General features: G+C 38.6%; 1 protein-coding gene across 8 annotated transcripts in view; it reads left to right on the top strand.

The window, feature by feature from the left end:
* Window positions 1-18,298, top strand: part of LOC141735430 (tyrosine-protein kinase Fer-like) — a 275,100-nt gene extending 256,802 nt beyond the window's left edge. For 7 of the 8 annotated variants that reach the window (XM_074568164.1, XM_074568166.1, XM_074568162.1 and 4 more), the window contains 3 exons: window positions 8,955-9,109; window positions 12,631-12,753; window positions 13,714-18,298. In XM_074568164.1, coding sequence (XP_074424265.1) covers window positions 8,955-9,109; window positions 12,631-12,753; window positions 13,714-13,856 — 421 coding nt within the window. In that variant the 3' untranslated portion in view covers window positions 13,857-18,298. Of the gene's footprint in view, window positions 1-8,954; window positions 9,110-12,630; window positions 12,754-13,713 lie in introns of those variants that run through there. The other variant, XR_012584720.1, reaches the window with a different exon arrangement.
* Window positions 18,299-21,446: the final 3,148 nt, after the last annotated feature.

The following is a 21,446-nucleotide window of genomic DNA, read 5'->3' as shown; positions in this document are numbered from 1 at the left end:
AAGAGCCTCTATGCGTACCATTCCTTGGCACAAACTGTCTTATTAGTGAACGAACCATTTTCGGCACAATATGCTGTTAATTTCAGAGAGTTAGAAGAGACCTAGCTAAGAAATATAACTACTGAACAGAAAGTTGGTTCTATTTTACCTCAAACCAGGACATTGAATTATATAAATAATTTAGCATGCACAATATTTTTGTATCTACCTCAAAGTATACCTTATTGTAATTGTGTATTTTTTCATTAGTAGCTGACCGTTTTGTAGACTATAAAAATGAATATAATCTTCTAATTCTCATACTACACTTGTTTATCAGAAATGACCATACAATAAGTAAACTTTATGTCTTAATTTTGTTTCAGATATGTGTATATGAAAGCATTTACAATAACTACTGTAGAGAAAATATGAATATAGTTTTCTGTACAACAGTTCCTTAAGATTGTTTTTTATTACTGTGTTTATAGAGTTCAGGACAACTTTCACTTGCTCGAAAAAACTACCAGTAGAAAAGGATGTGTATGAAGGTGTGTAGGATGGGACTGAGGGTGAAGTTCACTGCATGCAGTGGTTTCCTTATTGAGCTGTACAGTCCTCAGTAGATGAAGCAATTTGCTTTGTCCTAGTGAACCAAATGCATCCCATTCTGCAATTTTGCATGGGATGCTGTAACTTTCCATCATCTAATACCATGACCCATGCCACAATCTATCACATATTTAGCAAAGCACTTAGAAAAAATCAGATACATAGAGGTTATCAAGTAAGTTCTTAGAGGGTGGGGATGATGACAATAATGTACATAAATTTGCAATTTTGAATTAGGAACACTAATACACTCATAGCGTGTGTACACACATACATATATATCAGTATTTATCCTTAGAGCATTTTTAAAAACACTTAACACCTCCTTCCAGTGAATGCATTTTGTATTTCAATATAGTTGTTATTTTCTAGAAATCTGACATTTATGAGTGGACTATTTGTTTACCAACTTCAATTTCTAGTTAGACCATATTACAGTGCACTAAAGTAATTTAAATGCTTAAACTTTATGGGCAGTTTTTATTTTCTCCTGTTTTCTTTGACCTATATTACTTCCAAAGTTTTCCTTTTGATTAACATAACCTTAGTTTACAGGGATGTGTTCACCAAGATGCTATAAATCATTTTATATGATAGCTCTCACTATGATTACAGTGAGAGTGAGCAGTGCAAAGCAGACTATTTGTGGTGTATGAAGGTACAGACTCTGGCTGTGATGAGCACAAAATCGTTTATTGCTTCTCAAGCCTCGGCTTTTATACCCGAGCTCTAAAACTTTCCGTGCACCTGCTAGGCAAGTAAACACATATTTCAGATCACTAACCCAGTCGCCTTATTCAGTTCCCACCAAGATAAGCACGCAAAGCTGTTTTCTTGTTCCATGTTTATATTGAACCAGTTCCTCTTCGTTCCATCCGTATTGATATCTGCGTTCCTGTTTCTGTGTGCTCTGCTCACTGTGTCCTTGGCCGTACGCAGGCCTCTGCTCGTAGATCTGCCACATCTCCCCCTTTTTTGTTTAACACCAGACCATTTATTAACAAGGTCGCCATGACTTGTGCTTCTACTCGTTGTGACGCTCTTAGCAGTTTATATACTAAACACAATTAAAAACACAATCAAAAAGAACCCTGCTAAGGCAATAAATACCCAGATTCCTAAATTTAGCCCAGAAAGCCAATTTTTTTTGGATTTACCTACGAGAAATCCTTTTGTAATATTTCAAATACATTGTGGTTCATTAAGTCTTGAATCTTTAGTATTTGAGCTTTTAGCTGATCATGTAAAGGATGAATATTTTGTTGCAATGACATGTCAAAAGCACCTTGGAGATGGTGTTTAACCATTTCTCAGCCATGTAGCAACGTATTCCAGGGGAGAGATATAACACAAAGTCTTTGAGAGTTGTACTCCCAATCACAATACAGAGAAAGGCATGTTTTTAATGCATTTTGCCGATCCCCTATCCATATTACTGTTGCTTCTAAAGCTTGTAATCTGGCTAATATTTCTTCATCTATACGTTCTTGCATATCTAATTCTTCAGTTACATTAGATAAAGTTTCTCCTACAACCTTAGCAGTCTGGACAGATTCAGTAAACGCAGCAATGGCTACAGAAGCTGAAGCTAAAATAACAACTGCAGATACTATTACAAAACTCATGAGAAGTACAAATTATTACAGAATCTTCTTGCTCATAACTTCTATTTGTTGTAGTATTATCTATGGTTAGCTTATGAAGACTTCTGTTTTCAAATACAAATCCCATTCGCCAGCCCTCAGTATGTAGCACAATATACAAAAGAATCTACATGAGACAGAAAAGAGATAAGCATTAAAAACTGAAAGATTAATAAAAATACCCATCCTTAGGTATGCCTGCTTTTACTCATTGATCGGCTTGACTGGTTTCAGGCCTTCCTTTTCCTGTACTGGGCTCGGCTTCAAAGTGTGCTCATGTCTCTCTCCCTCTCTCCGACACGAGACAGCCCCCCTATATCCTGCACCAGATTGAGTGGAAAAGTACAGGCTAGAGTCGCTGCACGCGTGGCCAGCACATGCAGCGAGCCCCACCAGACTCATGATCCAGCTTTGCTAACAGCGGCTGTCTGATACGTGACTACATTGTTGTACTCCCTTCTTGTTATCTTCTTCTGTGAAGGTCAGGTTCTCATGGATACGCACATAGTTTTTGTAGCAACAGTACTGAGTCCCTTTTTCCCAACATGTATACTGGGTTTGGTTCAACTAGTAATTTTCCGTTGTGTCTCACTCGGACCATCCTCTATTATCCCTTACGCATGCCATCCCGTAGTTGGGACACGACGATATTCTACAACTCGTACAAGGGTACGATGCAAAGCGGCATTTACAACTGATCGTATAATGCTTATTAAACACGGCAAACAGCATACTAAACATAACAGACAAATTCCTTCCACACAGGCAATGAGTATAATTTGCTTCAACCAACCCCACCCCCAAGTCCATCCAGCAAAGAGATTTCACCCAGTGGTCTCCACAAGTTGCTGGTTCGGTCGGTGCAGTTCCTGCAGCTGGGCATGGATGGATGTGGAGTGGTCACTTAGATTCATACAATACAGTCCTTTAAAATCTTGACAACCATGTCTGTGAGCTGAAAGCAAAAAAATCAGTAGCAGCTCTGTTTTGCAGCGTCGCATGTCGAATACTATCTACATCTAGCAATACCTCAGAAATAGCTGTACTAGTAGCATTGTTAAACTTATCCTTGGCAGCAAGAGAGTCCTTGTTAGCAAGAGCGCATGCGGACTCCCTGTTCTCGCTGGTATAGTTTTCTCACTGTGCTTTGATCTTCTTCCACAACAGGCCAAGATTCTCAAGCAGCTAGATAAGGTGTCCGTGAGTCCATTACAGGCTTATGTCATCCAAATGTTTTTCTTGCCAGCACCCGAGACTGAATAACAATTGGTGTGATATATGTGTTTTCCAGCACCCAGGTGCGAGTCCCTTGAGTGTATTTACAATCCTCCTTTCCGATCTTCCGTTGCTTTCCCATATTCCACCCCCTTGCTCAAGAGACCGCCTCTGCTGGGGTTCATTTTAGTCTTGCAGGGTATAACACAGAGCAATCTACTAAGGCATGCAATAACATAGACACATATAGGAAAAAACCAAAAACATATCTCTATGGTACTGCTTTGAATCAGGTGTCCTATTTCTCTTTTTCTGATGCTTTCTTGTAGCGCGTATGGCATACTTTTGTGCTAACGTGGCACATTTCCCTTCTAATTGTTCCTGTTTGGGTTTTTTTGTTATTTTGTTTTTTTCTTTTTTTCTTTCCTTTCTTTTTTTTCCATCACTTATGACTGACATAAAAGTCTGCCTTTGCAACAAGAGCTCACCCTTAAGTTTCTCATTTTCCTACAGAGCATCCTATAGATTTGGACTCAACTCCTTTTCCCAATCAACCATGATCTTATAGACAAACAACAAACAACCAGCGATACGCCCTGCACGGGCGAGCCGTTCCCGAGAGTGTAAACGTGTCGGCTGGTGAAAACTCCCCCAATATTTCAGGACTTCCATCGGTTCTACAGCCCATCCTGGTGTATCTACCTGGGGCGTGCTCGCCTTACGTCTAAACATTGTGTATATACAAACTTCTTCACTTGACGGAGTGTCAGCCCTAGTTGCATACGAGAACAGTACCACACCGGGCAGAACACCTGCTCAAGGGGAGTCACCTAACGACACTGCACACGACAAAAAACAAACAGTAGCACACATGCTGATCAGCAGGTATAAGCTGGCGCCCACACACACTTACACAGCAGACATACAAAACCAGCACTTCTATCTCAGGGAGACAACTGGGGAGGGGAGGGGCTGAGGCGAGCGGCGGTGGGAGCGAAGCGGCTCCAGCTCCGGCCTTCTCCGCTGACATTCTGACAATACACCGCAATACCCCGATTCCGGCTGCGCATGTATAAGCAGCTGATAAGGAGGAACAGACACGGTACCTGGCGCAGATGGAGAAGGGTTAAGAATGGAGGAGCGCAATAACGACTTTTGTCGCTGTTGCTGTAAAATCTCCTCCGCAGTTGGAGCAGATGCAGGCATAGCTTTAATTGGGGTTAAAGGTGGATATAAATCAGGTTCAGTCTCTGGATTTATTGGACCAGGATCAAAGGGATCTTCTGGCTCTTCGCCTCCTGAATTCTGCTTTTGGTAATGTTCTTCAGGACTGGGAATTTTAGCATATTCAGGCTGAGGGTCCGCAACTGGGGGTATCATTTCAAAAGACTGAGGTTCCTCTGGGGGAGCTTGTGGTGCCCCTCCAGCAAACCCTTGCAGGGCTTGTTCTGCGGGATGCAGTATGGCAGTGTATACAGTTCGCCAAGTAAGTATTATTCCTTCTGGCAAGGACAACTGCAGCATCTCCCACGTTTGCAATTCCTTCCCCACTTTTTGCCAGTGAGCTAAATCATAGGACCCCCCTTCAGGGAACCATGAGCAATAATCATGTATCCATACAAGCAAAGTCACTAGTTAGACAGGGGCCACTTTAAAGCCCTGTTCTGTTAAAATGCGCTGCAGAAGTTCAAGTTGCAATTTCTGTTCTCGAGTAGCTGTTTGTCCCATTTTTAATATCTACCGTGGCTGCTCACCTTTTTCGTCCAGCGAACGGCGATGAAAGTAATTGTTAAGAGCTCTCGGTATGAATTCCTCCATCCAGCCATGGGTTACACTACTGGATAATTAGTACTTCATATCTCTGTTCCTTTTAGTCCTTGTTCTTTTAAACCCTGTTCAGGCGCCATTTGTGGTGTATGAGGGCACAGACTCCGGCTGTGATGAGCACGAAATCGTTTATTGCTTCTCAAGCCTCGGCTTTTATACCCGAGCTCTAAAACTTTCCGTGCACCTGCTAGGCAAGTAAACACATATTTCAGATCACTAACCCAGTCGCCTTATTCAGTTCCCACCAAGATAAGCACGCAAAGCTGTTTTCTTGTTCCATGTTTATATTGAACCAGTTCCTCTTCGTTCCATCCGTATTGATATCTGCGTTCCTGTTTCTGTGTGCTCTGCTCACTGTGTCCTTGGCCGTATGCAGGCCTCTGCTTGTAGATCTGCCACAACTATTCATGGAATATAGGATACATTTTAGTCTTACAGGGATACATCTTAGTCTTACAGGTGGAGAAAATAAAGGTTCTGTGGAAGAACGCATTTTTAGATATAAGTCTGTTTTTTGTGGTTGTATTCAGTTACTGAAGACAGTTGTTTGGGCTTTTTTGATTTGTTTTTCACAAGTGCTGAGGGAGCTGGAAGATGTCATTGTGAGGCCACTCTCGATAATCTTTGATCAATCACGGCGACCAGGAGAAGTGTCCAAAGACTGGAGGAAGGCAAATGTCACTCCTATCTTCAAGAAGGGCAAGAAAGAGGACCCAGGGAACTACAGGCCTGTCAGCCTCACCTCCATCCCTGGAAGGTGATGGAGCAGCTAATCCTGGGAACCATTTCCAGGCACATGAAGTGCTGGAAGTCATCAAGAGTAGTCAGCATGGCTTCACCAAGGGGAAGTCATGCTTGACCAATCTGATAAACTTATGTGATGAAGTGACCAGCCTGGTAGAAGAGGGGAGAGCAGTGGCTATTGTTTACCCGGACTTGAGTAAGGCCTTTGACACTGTCTCCCAGCAGGGGGGTTGGACCAGATGACCTCCAGAGGTTCCTTCCAACCTCAACCATTCTGTGATACTTTTGAGTTGTTTTTGTAAAATTTTTAAATCCCTTGTCTGAAGAATCTCAAAATGCTTTACAGGGAGTAATTGAATGTCATTTCTGCTCTGAGGTGGGGAAATTACTCATTTTATAGTTGTGAAAAACTGAGCAATATCCAACAATATGGATAGCAAGCAGAAGAGTTGAGATTATTGAGAAATCATTGCTGCATCTAACTTGGATCTTCCCTAGTTTCCTAGAACTATTCATCTGTGATAATGAGGAAGACATTAGCAACTGAGAGGAGTGATTAGTATTACAGTTAATATTTTAAATTATTATTCATTGTGTGATAACTACAACAATATGAAAAAATAAACAAATTTTAAAAAGTATAAAGGAGGAGGCTAACACAGAGCACTTTGAAGGATCTGGTTCTGACCCTCTAATATTTATTTTTCCTATCTGTTATTAGACACAGACTAATTGATATGACACATACTATTGATATGATCTCCACATATAGCAAAAGTAGCAGCACATGAGTATCAAGAAACTTCAGAAACAGGTATGTTTTGATTTAGTTAGCCAGCCAGCATTGGAAATTACCTGAAGTGGCTGAAAGAGAGGAAGTGTCTGTAGTCTTCAAAAAATCAATTTTCACTTGTAGACCTGCCATTCCTTCTTTTTTGATCAGATAATAGGCTATTTTGGTTGAATTAAATGTGCGGTGGAGGTATACTAATTCTGTTCACTAATTAATTGCTTGTTTTTATCATCTGAGGGTATTTTAAGTACCTGACCAGGGAAGATATAAAATGGCTAATTGCTTCAGTGAGGCTGTGGCTGTGGGAATACTAGGTATTATCTGTTGTGTGGTTCTTTACAGGGCTATTCTTAAAGAAACGTTTATGAGGTTTAAGTCTTCACTGACAGACAATTCTTGGCATGAAGAAATTGTCTCTTTTTCAACTTGCTGTTGGATTTTTAGAAAAAGTGTTGGGTGCTCTCTGCTGTAGTTTCAGCATATTCAACTTGTATTGGTGACATGTGGTCACTGTGCTGTTTGTGTTTATAGAAACTTCAAGTTAGTGTTTAAAAATTAAATTTTAAAATGAAGTATCAATTTTTACTCTTTGGTAGTTGGAGGAAGGGGCTTTTTCCTTTGTTCTTAATAATCACTAGGAACTTCCATAGTCTTGGTATGAGAAAATGAAAGTCATGGTTATTCTTTTACTAATTAAATTGTTCTGTAGCAGCTTGGTGTAATTTGCGCTCAATTTGTACAGCTTTCACAATGGAAAATAAAGAATATTTGCTGCTTTTCTAAGTTAAATACTGATTTTTATGAAATTACTGCAGCAAGTAGTAATGCTGTTTGAAAAGAAAAACAATTCCCCAGAGAAAGAGAGGCACCCAAATCCATGCAATTATACCTGTACGTCTTTGGGATGTTTGCTTTGGGGAAAGATAAAGAGAAAACAAACAGAATGTGATTTGTGGGGTTTTTTTAAAGGCCACCTAGAAAGCGTGATGAGTGACTACAAATATTTAACAGCAAAGTTACCTGTAATTTTGACTCTTCACAGTGGTTTTCAATCAAAAGCCCTATATATTTACAGTTTCTTGTTGTTGAAAAGCTTTTTTGAGATGGAGGGAGAGAAAAGGAGGATGTTGATTTTTCTGAGCTTGTCATCCAACCCTGAACCAAAATACTTCTTCCTGTAATGCTCAATAGCTTTTGATTTTTGATGGAAACTGTGATGATAATAGAGGTAAGATAGAGACAATCCTCTGGCTTCTCAGTGCCTTTCACAATTATGAGAACTTGCTTTGGGCTGCTTCTTTGAGTTCTGTCTCACTTTGCATCAAGTAAAATTTGTTAATCTGCAGGTTTATTTTTGTGATCTCAATGGGCAATATAGCAACAACAGCTCTTTGCCTTACATCTGCTTATTTCATCATTGAAATGAGTATCTATTTGGTCTCTAGAAACCTAGTCTACATTGTGACATACTCACTATTACTGATAAATTCAGCTATGATAGAAAAGTTATAGGAACCTACTTGTGGTGGGTTGACCCTAGTCAGTAACTAAACACCCACCAGCTGCTTTCTCACTTCCCCTGCAATGAGATGGGGGAAAGAATCAAAAGAAGCAAAACCAGAAACTCATGGGTCAAGATAAAGACAGTTCAATAAGTGAAGGAAAAAAAAAAAAAAGTGATACAAAGGCAGTTAGTTACCACCTCCCACAAGCAGACTAATGCCCAGTCAGTCTCAAAGCAACAACTACCTTAGAAAAACTCCCCTCCCAGTTTTATTGCAGGGCATGACATTATATGCCATGGAATAGCTCTTTGGTTAATTCAGGTCAGCTGTCCCAGCTGTGTCCCCTCCCAACCTCTTGCCCACCCCTAGCTTACTCATTGACAAGGGCAGAGTGAGAAAGAGAGAGGGCCTTGATGCTATGCAAGCACTGTTCAGTAATAGCTAAAACATTGGTGTGTTATCAATGTTGTTTTAGTCAAATCCAAAACACAGTACCATATGGGCTGCTATGAAGAAAGTTGATTCTATCCCAGCCAGACCAGTACACAACTTCAGATTTTCCTTCACATTTTAAGTGACTTTTAGTAGTCTCAAATGTGTGAAAACGTGAGGGGGTTATTTCTTGTTCTAACTTAGAGACCTGGCTGCAAGGAACTGCTTGGTAGATGAAAACAACATTTTGAAAATAAGCGATTTTGGAATGTCTCGTCAAGAGGATGATGGAGTTTATTCATCATCAGGCTTAAAGCAGATTCCTATCAAGTGGACTGCTCCAGAAGCTCTCAACTATGGTAAGGATATAGCTTTATCTTCTTGGTATAAAAAATATGAAGTATAAGGTGCAAGGGGACAGTATTTGAGCATATATATAATTTTTCCTTTTTCCCAGTTCAGATCAACAGATGTTTAAAATATTTTAGTTACCTTTAAAATAATATTTCAGCCTCATATAAGTTATGTAAAAATACTATTTTCCCTTCAAAAAGAACAAGGCAGCAACATCAAAGTTGCTACTTATTCAACAGTAAAATAATGCTGTAGTTATGTTGCTAACTTGTTCCAGTGAGTGGGAAGTTCTGCATATTTATGGCATTTTTTAAAAAAAAAGGCAGAAGATCTTAACATTATAGAACACTCAGATAAATTATTAGATAAATCATTGCATTGGAGAAAAAAATGCTTTATTTTTTTAAACTGCAGCTTTGTTTATATGCACTTTTATATATTGTTATGCTATTATGGGGAGGAAAAAATTCATTATTTCTGATTAAGTGATGTGGGTAATAGTTTCAAAACAAAAATAGAAACTGCTGGATTTAGCTTTTTAGCTTGTAGGTAAAACTAAAAAAACTAGTTCTTCTAAGTAAAGTGAGTTGTGAAGAAGCAGCAGCATATTAAATGAATGAGCTCATATTCTGAATGCACTTCTCAACTAGTTCTTTACTTGAGTTCACAGAAAAAAAATTGAAACATCTTATATCTTCCTGTTAAGTTTTTCTAAATACTTCTCCCACCTTTTAGAGCTTTTGTTTAAAATAATGCATTGGAAATCATAATTTTCTTATGATTGTTAGAAGAAGAATCCTTTTCATTAGCAATTTTGTAGAAGTTGACGCCATACCACAATAATGCAAATCCTCCCCTTAGAAAGCTAATAATAAATGTAGTTAGAGTGACTGATCCTCTATTATCTATTTTTCTAAGAGGTGCTAGTGTTGCTAATGTTTACTGTGGAATACTATTTCTGTTTTGGGTGTTTATTCCACTATAAAAGGTGTTTTGAATTTTTATTTCTTTGTTTCAAAAGTACTTGTCATTTATTTGATATATAATGGAAACCCCTTCTCCACAGCCATATCAGTCCAGTCTACTACATTAAGCAGGAAACTGGCTTTTATGACGCCTTCATTTTGTACTTCTGAGTCTTTGCTATTTTCCACACCTGACAGGAGAAGAACGTATAGCTGATTAACATCTTTACTTATTTACTGTTTTCTAAAATGAAGGTTATTTCCCAAACACTGCAGAAAATCGCTTATCTCAAACATTTGTTAAAGTATTCAGCAGGCTAATATTCAGCTTTCATATTATGGTTGAAGCTTTCTGTGTTGTTTTTTTTTTGATGGATCATTTTTTCCACTCTCTTGAAAAGTGCAAGTTAAAATAATTGGTTTGTGTTTTGCCATTCTAATAATATGGTCATAAGTAACTATGTAGTTACTAGTAACTTAGTAACTATTGAAAGTAGTTAAGGATACCAGAGTGAAACAACTAAATGTGCAATATTTCAGAACTAGTTCACAATCATTGAGCATGTCAGTTCTCGATGGCAAAATTTAATGGTTCGAGGAAAATGAGAAATAGGGTCATTTGGTCATTACATGAATGATACAGTGCTTAAGAAAACAAATAAAAGTGCCTTTTTTTTAAACACTTCTGTATTCACTTTATGTGACATTAATAGCAGTCACAAAAAGATTTTAAATGACAAAATTAAGGTTGGAAAGTCTAGAAACTGGATTAAGGCAAATGGAACTGTTAGGGAGTTGTGTATGAAGTCATGAATGAAATCTTGATGCTACTGGAACATATGGAAGATTTAACCTTTAGTTCAGTGGGTACTGTTCAGTGCCATTCCATACCATTATTTTTACTTGGGACTATATGATTTCCATCACTTCCGTCAAGTGAAAATTTGTTTTAAATGCACCTAATAAAATTACATATTTAGGCCAAGGTGTAGGGTATTTTTGCTTCCAGTTCTCTCAAAATTAAAATGTACTTTTAATGCATGTTTTTCCAGTACAACTTTCCCAGTTTGTTAATGTTAATAAATTATTGTATTTGTTTATGAAAGAGCATGCCCTTTTTTCCCCAAATAATATCATAGTGGGAAAGACAATTAACTGTGTAGAAGTTGTACTTTCTTTTAAAAAAAAAATTAATCACTTGTATCTACCGAATGACTTCAATGAAAAGTGTTACATTCTGAAGAGAGTTGATATATAGACAAGAAAACTAATCTTATTACAAAGAGCAAAGTGAATGTCCATAATTACTGTCTACTAAACACACAAGCTAATGTAGATGGAGTTGTCAGCTGGAAGTGATATTTAGTTTAAGAGTAAATTGAACTTTCTGACATCAGAGCAGTTATATTGCCAACTGTCACTATAATTTACATTTATTTACCTTTATTCTAGTGTAAGTGGATTTAAAATGTTTAGCTGAAAATTTGACACAAGCGATGGGATTATAGGGCCTTTCTGGAAATGTGGCAGAAGGAGGGGGAAATAAGAGAAGTGAGTTAGTTTGGTTTGTTTAATGCTCAAAGATGAACAAACGCACATCTGCAAGCATGTGTATGCTTTTAAGAATAAAGACAGTCATAGAATGTAACAAAGAAATACAGTCATAAAAAATGATGACAGCAACATGATAAATGGCTTTTTTTAAGGTAACGTTTTCATAGACCCTGCTACAAAGGGCTAGGAGCCTACACTTTCTGAAATAGCGTGCATCTTGATGTGAATCCCTCAGGGACAATAGAAATCTCTCCCCCAAGAGCTATCCTTCTCCCATAATATAAAGCTTTCATTTCACAAAGAGGTTTGGATTTAAATTATCTTAATTATTCCATCTGTCTGAAGCATAGTTGAAGATAGTAGTAGACTAGACTTTTTTTTTTAATTTGATTGGGTGCATCAGTTATTCAAGGTCCAAATTAAACAACAGTTGAAGCAACTGTAGATTCATTTCCAGAGAGTAGTTTCTCAGAGCAAGAAACCCAGGTCCTCTTTGCAATTAAGAACTACATTAATTTTAGCTCCTCTTGGAGGACTCATTGCCATGCTATATTAGGGAACTGGAAAAGGTAAATTTTTTAAGAGAGTTGAAAGTGGTTATAAACAAGGAAAAAACCCTGACGTTTTTCTGTCCTTTTATATTAAAATAACATTAAAAAATACATTTTGGGGCAGTAAATGGAAAGAAATTCTTAACTTACATGGAAAATGACCAACATGGTAAGATCTCAGCCATGTGCTTTGTGTAACAAGTCTCTGTCACATTACAGAACTTTAGGTTAGCTTATATTATTCCTGGGTATTAACTTTAAAATAATTGATGTTTATAATTTGAAATACAGGAGAACATGATATCTGAAGAACGTTCATTAGGAGCTACAGCTTTATTATGCTTAAAGCTTGCCAAAATAACACTTACCTCTGCAGAAAATATATGGCCATAATTATGTAAAACATGATTTTTTTTTTCTGTAAGTTAAGCCACTGGTTTTCTTTCCTTTCCATAGGGAGATACACATCTGAGAGTGATGTATGGAGCTTTGGAATTCTTTTGTGGGAGACCTTCAGTTTAGGAGTATGCCCGTACCCTGGGATGACAAACCAACAAGCACGAGAACAAGTGGAGAAAGGTAGTTAATTGTAGGGAGCAAAAGAGATGCTGTGTAGATCCATAGGGATGTAGGTACATACAGTATAAAAAATAGCAAAGAAATAACATGTATTATCTAGCAACTTTAGCAAAAATATGAGATTATTTAGTTGCTGTTTAGCTTTCTGGGAGAAATAGTGTGATTTATAAGCTTCTTGATAAAAGGAAGATAATGACTAGTGACTTAAAGGACGACAAAGTTATAGCATGTTGGCTTTTGTGGCTACATAACTAAAAGGTAAAATGGAGAGGAGGGACTGATTGCTGTGCAAATAGAGGCTTGACCAGAATGAATTAGTTAAGATATTGGAAGTGGAAATATCCCAAACTGCTAGAAGAAAAAATTATATCATTCTATCTTCTCTATTAAAGCATTTCAGACAAAATGTTAAGTTATGGTGGAGATTGGCAAGCTGGTTGAATGGTGAATGCCACATTTTTTTCTATTTTACAAAATAATCAAAAGACTTTAAATAAAAGTAACAAATAAATGTGAGCAGGGTTTTGGGTCTTTGATTTCATCATCTTTAGTGGCATTTCAAGACTTTTCCTCCTCTACATATTTCTCCTGTGTAATTCGTAAACAGGTTCTTAGCTAGTAAAGCTACCAAATGATTAAAAACCTAGTTTGCTGAGTTATATAGAATGCTGTTGTTAATTATAATCACTGTAGATGACCATGGAAGTTTGTCCTTAAAAAAGCAAAGGAAAAAAAATCTGATGTTTTTCAGAGCAGAGGAGTGTTTATAAAAACAAGTCTTGCTACCTAAGTACCGAAATTCTGTATGAACCCACTGAGAAAGATATTACAAGTCATATAAAATTTACCCTCAATATTTTTTTTTAATGCAATGATATTGAACTTCGCTCATTTCTTTTTAAATTTGTCAGTATGTATCTTTTTTCAATGCTGTGTATTTCTCCCTTTTTTATGTACTAGGATACCGAATGTCAGCACCACAAAAATGTCCAGAAGAAATATGTAAAATAATGCAGAGGTGCTGGGCCTACAAACCTGAAAACCGACCAAAATTCAGTGAGATTCAGAAAGACCTGTCTTCAATCAAAAAGAAAGTGACATAGTCATAAACTAGTCCAATCTGCAGGACTTTATTTTCCAGTGAAGTAATATTTTCCTCTTAAACACTGCATTTATACATCATTATTTGCAATATTCTTCTAAATACTTTAAAATTAACTGGGGTTTTTATATACGAGTTTACCAATCGTGTCTACACCTGCTTTAAAAACATATTCTGCCAAATGCTATATATACAGTCACAGTAATATTGTCATTTAGGATACAAAAAAGTAGAAAAGCAGATACTATAGATTTAAGTGACTGTGGCTTCTATCTGGTTTACAGCAAGTAAACGCTAGTGAAATTTTTCAGAGGTTTTCTATATTATGTTGTGTTCTTGCTCTCCTATCCCTGTCCCAGATATCAACACTATGGCACTGTAATGTGGTGACTGTGTCACACATGATGGCCTTAAAAGTGAAGACAGTTTTTGATAAGTATATCAATACTTTTATATTTTTAAAATTCTTTATGCATCTGATATTTTTAAATGATACCTTGTTTCAGGTTGAAGGTCAGATTCTGGATGTAAAGTGAAATCCAGAATTTTCTGTTCTAGAAAATTGAACTGCATGTGCATTTCTTACCATATTATAGTAAATACTTCTGACTTTGGATGTGATTTACTTAAGCTACTGCTTTTTTCCTGTGAAGCCATCAGAATTCAGTAATGTCTCCTTTTCAATGAACTATATTTAACAAACAAAAAAGCCAATATCAAGTCTTGACTACATGTATGTTGTTAACAAATACCGCAAATCATCTGCCTTACAAAAAATAAGTAAAAGCAGTAGGCGCACATGTGTAGAAAAGGTCAACAAGAAGTAGATTTGCTAATGATAGCAGCATATTATAGATAACTAGGATTGGTTTTAGAGGAGTAAAAGAATGTGAATTACTAGGTTTGGTTTTGATCCTGACTTTCCTTCAATTTGCAGTAATTATCAGTATGCAGCTGGAGCCTGCAAAAGCTAAACAAAAGTACATTCCATGCAAAGTATCCAAATAAAAACGCTGCTTCTCTATGCCATAAGGAAATATGTTTTAAGCCTCTAGCAGGCTGAACAAGGCAGAGTAGAAACGTTAACCTTTTAACTTTTTAAAATCATTACAATCAGATTTCAAAAGATTGGGGACAGTGGAGCTGTAAACACCACCAAGAAGGAAAAAGTTTGTATTAAAAAAAAAATCCTCCAGAAAGAATAAAGACTCAACACTCAGAGAAGGAAAGGCACAAAGCTTGTTACTACGACTCTTGGTTTTCTTTGCAACTTGGACTACAATGTCCCTTTGACTCTTTTATATAAAATTGTAACTGGAATATATGTCCAGGTGTTTGTGTGTTAATTCCAAGTTCTTCGATTTTCAGGAAGTTATATATGACTAGCTGTTTTAGAACACCATGTTTTTAGGCATCATTTAGGCAGAATTTAAATTAGAATTTTCAGAGTGTTGGGGTTTTTTTGGAGGCGAAGAACTAATTAGATGGCTAGCTAGTTGCATTATTATTTTGCAGCTCTTGGATAAGAGAGTAGCTCATTTGTAGATCTCAGATCATCTTTATAAAGGCCTTCTCTAAAACAAAAACTGTTAGCTGTACTAAAAAAAAAAAGAATTAATAAAATTCTCAAATGCAGTTGACTGAGGTCACAGATTGAAAACATAGAATAGGTGAACTTGATACTTTCTTCCCCGCCTTCCCAGAATTGAATGCTTTGTAAGTAAAACTTGCAACAACTGGCTTGGTGTTTTATAGGTAAATATGAACTGTTGTCCAATAGGACCACATAGGATGCATACTGTTACTAGCAAAGAAGGCTTGGGGAAAAAAAAGAAAAGCCTTCCTAAATTGCCACTATTTGGAACTCTCATCTAGTTTTAGAACTACAAAAGTTTATAGATCAGCTACATAGCTGAAATTTTGTGAATGGGTTAAGAGAGACAGCACATGCTTCTCCATTAAAACCCTTCATCAATTTAAGGCAACTATGCTTTTAAAAGAAAAATCAGGTTGATAGAGGTTACTTCTAGATTGCACATGTGGAGGCTATTGAGCAAGATATTTCCACCACTAAAAAAAAATAATTAAAAGATTCACAGTACTGTCTATACAGTCAGCTCAGTTATTTCAGTCTCTCTCAACATATAAAAAATTCCACAAATATTAAATGCAATAGCAACACAAAATCCTTGCATTACTAATATGTAAACTAGTTTTCTCTGAATTTGTGCTTCAATTATTAAAGAATCTTTCTGCTCTTTAAACAGGGCTGCAGTAGGCTAACAGCTCTAGCTGCACTGTACTGCTAAATCAGAAGAATCTGGCCCTTTGCACCTCCCAAACATTTCTTAACTCTAACAGCTCTATCTACCACAGGTACTCCCCTTTCACTTACTTCAAGAAAGTTACTCTTGTGAGACAAAAGTTCCAATATATCCCTGTTTTTGTTTGACTTAAAAGTTTCATAGTGATGTTATACCTTTATACCTGTGGCAATGTGTTTGTATGAAAATTTAGGTAACTGTGAATCCAAGGTGGAACACATAGTTCAAATCATGGTTTAATCAAGTTACAAACCCTAAATACATAATGAATTGTCCACATCATAAGAGACATCAGAATAACAACATTCCCCACTGTCTAATTTACAATACAGAACATCCTTTTCTTATTCTTATGGAACAATATTAAGCCAATTATGCCCCTTTCCAAAGGAATGATCTTGCTGTCAGACCAGATCCAAAACACTATCTTTAAAATTAAAACCAGTTCCTCAATTCCATTTGAGCTTTGCTTTAAACATGCCTTCTACTTATCAGAACTTTCCAAATAGTATTAATTTTCATTATTGTCATCCATTTTGCTTTTAGAAATCTGACCTCTTTACATCATATAACCTTTAATGCAGGTAATTATACATCCCTCCCAAATTCTGAGACTTGCAACTTCAAACAACAAGCCCTGTTAAGTCAATAAAAGTCTAAAGGGAACCTAATTTTTCATTAGGTAACCAAGTTGATATGGCTTAATGCATTTCAAATATACAAACTTTTTAACTGAAACGATTACTTTACTGATATTTTGAATGGCAGTATTGCTTACACAAAATATCTCTTCAATAGAAGCATTTACATTTCACTTTAATTCTACACAAAGGTAAACCTGTACCTTTGTTCCTCTACGGTTTTTCAGTGAAAGGAACTGCTGAATTAAAGTAACCAATTCAGGTGCTTTCAGCCATTCTAATATGTAGCATAGATGCAGCCAGGATGTCACAGAGAAGGTCTTGGACTCTGTATGGCACCTTTTTATATCATGCTTATGCTTGCTACAAATCACTAATAAATCCACTGGAAACTGGAAGTTTCTTGTATGTCTTTCTTGTATGTAGCCAATTCCTTCCAACACCTGATGTTGTAGTGCTTAAGGAGGAGATAGTGACAACATTTTTTTCCTTCCCTCCACCTTCTGCTTGGTCATGCCACAGATTCAGACTCTTCAGTAGACCTACCAACTAGAAGAAAAAGATCTGTTTCCACTGTTAATTGTATCATTACCTGTAACTGACAACTTATTTTTTTCCACTGAGATTCCCACCTAGTTTTAACTAAAATGCTAAAAACATGTAATAGGAAAAACATCACGTGGAGGACAAAAGACAGGCAGACAAAGACATCTTGAGGACTGAAAGCAAAACCCAAGCACTTATCCATCCCTTCTATTAAAGAATTGTGTAGTTATATGCATATTCAAAAGCCTTTCAGATATAAAAATTTGAACTAATAGTTATAGGACTGCTGGTTTTTGCAACTGCATGTGTTAATTTTCCTTCATATAGTTTTAGGCATCTGGAGAAGGAGAAGGGATATTGAGGAAGATGGGAAGGTTGATTCACTGGCCTATTAGCACACATAAGAGTTTTTGACACTTGTAACCTTGAGTTGGGGTACAGATACAGTTTTCAAATGTGTTTAAACCTTTTTTTCAAGTTTGTGCCAAAGTATGCATCATCAAGTTTAATATCAGGTAAAACACCTTTTATACTCGTTGTTGTTTAAAAATAATATATTTGTGAAACAGATCAATAATGCATAACACTGGAAATGGGTGCTTCTTCCCAAAAGTACACATGTAAAAAACCAAAACAACATTTGTAAGTTCATCTGGCTTTTAAGCAAGTCTGAAAATTATAACTATGTAATACAATCGTTAGTTGTCTGTCCTTTATAATTTTAAATAGATATACATTTAAACTTGATTTATTTGCCAATTTTTTATATACTTTAAAGTTACACTTTTGAACTTCAGCTAGCTTTTTATTTTCATAGGCTGTTACAAAAAAGAATTTTGGTATTCTTGTAAACTGCAGACCGTTTTTGAATAGTCCTCTGTCTTTTCTGCAGTCCCCTTTTTACTGTGCCCTTCCAATAAATGTAAAATATTTGCATCAAACTGTCTCAAATTTAATTTGATATTTACAGGATATATTCTGTAGTCAAGTGGAAGATCAACTTTAGTAACTGCTGTGGTTTAACCCCAGACAGCAGCTAGAACCACGCATCCGCTTGCTCCCTCCCTCCAGTTGTGATGGGGGAGAGAATCAGAAGAGTAAAAGTGGGGAAAAACTTGTGGTTTGAGATAAAGACAGTTTAATAAGTAAAGCAAAAGCCGCGCAATCAAGCAAAGCAAAACAAGGAATTCATTCACTACTTCCCATTGGCAGGCAGGTGTTCAGCCATCTCCAGGAAAGCAGGACTCCATCACGTGTAATGGTTACTTGGGAAGACAAACGTGATCACTCTGAACATACCCCCTTCCTTCTTCTTCCCCCAGCTTTATATGCTGAGCATGACAGCACGTGGCATGGAATATCCCTTTGGCCATTTGGGGTCAGCTGTCCCAGCTGTGTCTCCTCCCAACTTTTTGTGCATCCCCAGTCTACTCGCTGGTGGGGTGGTATGAGGAGCAGAAAAGGCCTTGAGAGCTTAGCAACAACCAAAACCACCAGTGTGCTATCAACACTATTTCTCATCCCAAATCCAAAACACAGCACTATACCAGCTGCTAATAAGAAAACCAACTCTATCCCAGCTGAAACCGTGACACACCTTTTGTCTTTCCTCATAGGGCAGGTTCTTCAGCCCCTTGATCGTCTTCACGGCCCTCCTTTGGACCCTCTCCAGTCTTTCTGCACCTTTTTTGAGTTGTGGGGACCAGAACTGGACACAGTACTCCGGGTGCAGCCTGACAAGCACTGAGTGGGATGATCATATCTCTATCTCTGACAGTAACGCCCCTGCGGATGCAGCCCAGGATATGATTTGCCTTTGTTGCTGCAGAAGCTCACTGCTGACTCATGTTCACCTTGCTGTCTACCAGGACCCCCAGGTCCCTTTCAGCAAGGCTGCTCCCCAGCCACACAGATCCTAGCCTGTACTGAGCTCTTTGGTTATTCTGACCCAGGTGCAGGACTTTGCACTTGTCTTTGTTAAACTTCATACTGTTCTTGCTAGCTCACTCTTCCAGCCTGTCCAGGTCTGGGTAAGATGGCTTGCCCTTCTGATGTGTCCACCTCACCACCCAGTTCAGTGTCATCAGCAAACTTGGTGAGGGTGCTTTCGATCCCATCATTCAGGACATTTATGAAGACGTTGAACAGCATGGGGCCCAGTATCGACCCCTGGGGGAACCCCACTTGTGACAGGCTGCCAGCCTGAGTAAAAACCATTGATCACCACCCTCTCAGTGTGGCCCGTTAGCCAATTTCCCACCCATCTTGCAGACCACCCATCCAGTCTTTATCTTGCCAGTTTGTCCAGGAGAAAGAAGGCTGTGGGAAACAGTGTAGAAGGCTTTGCTGAAGTCCAGGTAAACAACATTCACTGCTGACAGAAAATGTTATTTTGCTGTAGAAGGTTATCAGGTTAGTCAGGCATGACTTGCCCTTGGTAAGTCCATGCTGGCTTTTTCCAATCACCCACTTCATTTGGCTTGTGATAGTTTCTATGAGGATCGTTCCAGTGGGACTGAATGCACCTTCAGCAAGTTTGCGGATGACACCAAGCTGAGTGGTGTGGTTGATGCTCTAGAGAGAAGGGATGCCATCCAGAGGGACCTGGACAGGCTAGAGAGGCAGTCCCATGTGAACCTCATGAAGTTCAGCAAGGCCTGTGCAAGGTCCTGCACCTGGGTCAGGGCAATCCCAAACATGGATACAGGCTGGGTGACGAGTGGATTGAGAGCAGCCCTGCAGAGAAGGACTTGGGGGTACTGGTGGATGAAAAACCGAATATGAGTTGGCAATGTGGGCTTGCAGCCCAGAAAACCAATCACATCCTGGGCTGCATCAAAAGAAGTGTGGCTACCAGGTCAAGGGAGGTGATTCTCCCCCTCTACTCTGCTCTGGTGAGATCCCACCTGGAGTATAGTGTTCAGCTCTGGGTCCCCCAACACAAGAAAGACATGGACCTGATAGAGCGGGTCCAGAGGAGGGCCACGAAGATGATCAGAGGGCTGGAGCACCTCTCCTATGAGGACAGGCTGAGAGAGCTGGGGTTGTTCAGCCTGGAGAAGAGAAGGCTCCGGGGAGACCTTGTTGCGGCCTTTCAATACTTAAACGGGGCCTTCTAAGAAAGACGGAGAGAAACTTTTTAGCAGGACCTGTAGTGACAGGACAAGGGGCGATGATTTTAAACTGAAGAAGGGTAGATTTGGATTGGACATAAGGAAGAAATTCTTTACGATGAGGGTGGTGAGGAACTGGAACAGGTTGCCCAGAGAAGTTGTGGCTGCCCCATCCCTGGAAGTGTTCAAGGCCAGGCTGGATGGGGCTTTGAGCAACCTGGTCTAGTGGAAGGTATCCCTGTCCATGGCAGGAGGGTTGGAGCTAAATGATCTTTAAGGTCCCTTCCAACCCGAACCATTCTATAATTCTATGATTACTTTCCCAGGGACTGAAGTAAGACTAATGGGCCTGTAGTTTCCTGGGTCCTCTTTTGGGCCTTTCTTGTAGATGGGTATGGCATTTGCCCTCTTCCAGCCATCACCTGATCTCCATGACTTTTCAAAGATTATACAGTGGCCACGCAACAATGTCAGCCACTTCCCATGGATTTATGCAGGTTGAGGCCACAGACCAGCCCTTCCTTCACTACTGATGGATCGACTCATGCTTTGTCATAGCTACTTGATCCTGTGAGGTGGGGTCCAGCTACACCAGTAAATACAGAGGCAAAGAAGGTACTGAGTACCTCTGCCTTGTCAGCTTTATTAGTGACTGGCTTCCTGTCCTGGTTCCAGCGGGGATAGGGTTAATTTTTCCTGGTATTCCATGCCATGTGAGCCATGCCCACCCTGAGCTGCCGGGGGAGGGGGCAGGAAGTCGCGGCTTGGAGCCGGCTGGGGCGTCCCGGGTCCGGTCGGTGAGTGGCAGGGAGCGGCGGTTCCGTAATCGTGTTTGTATATTCCTCTGTCTGTGTTATTGTTGTTGTTTGCTTGTTCCCTTTGCTGTTCTGTTAAACTGCCTTTGTCTCAACCCAAGAGTCTTGCCTTTTTCTTCTGATTATTCCTGTTATAGTTGAATTTAAAATAA

The sequence above is a fragment of the Larus michahellis genome, chromosome W (assembly GCF_964199755.1).
Source record: "Larus michahellis chromosome W, bLarMic1.1, whole genome shotgun sequence".
NCBI classification, from domain to species: Eukaryota; Metazoa; Chordata; class Aves; order Charadriiformes; family Laridae; genus Larus; species Larus michahellis.
This window is presented reverse-complemented; position numbering and strand designations above follow the sequence as displayed.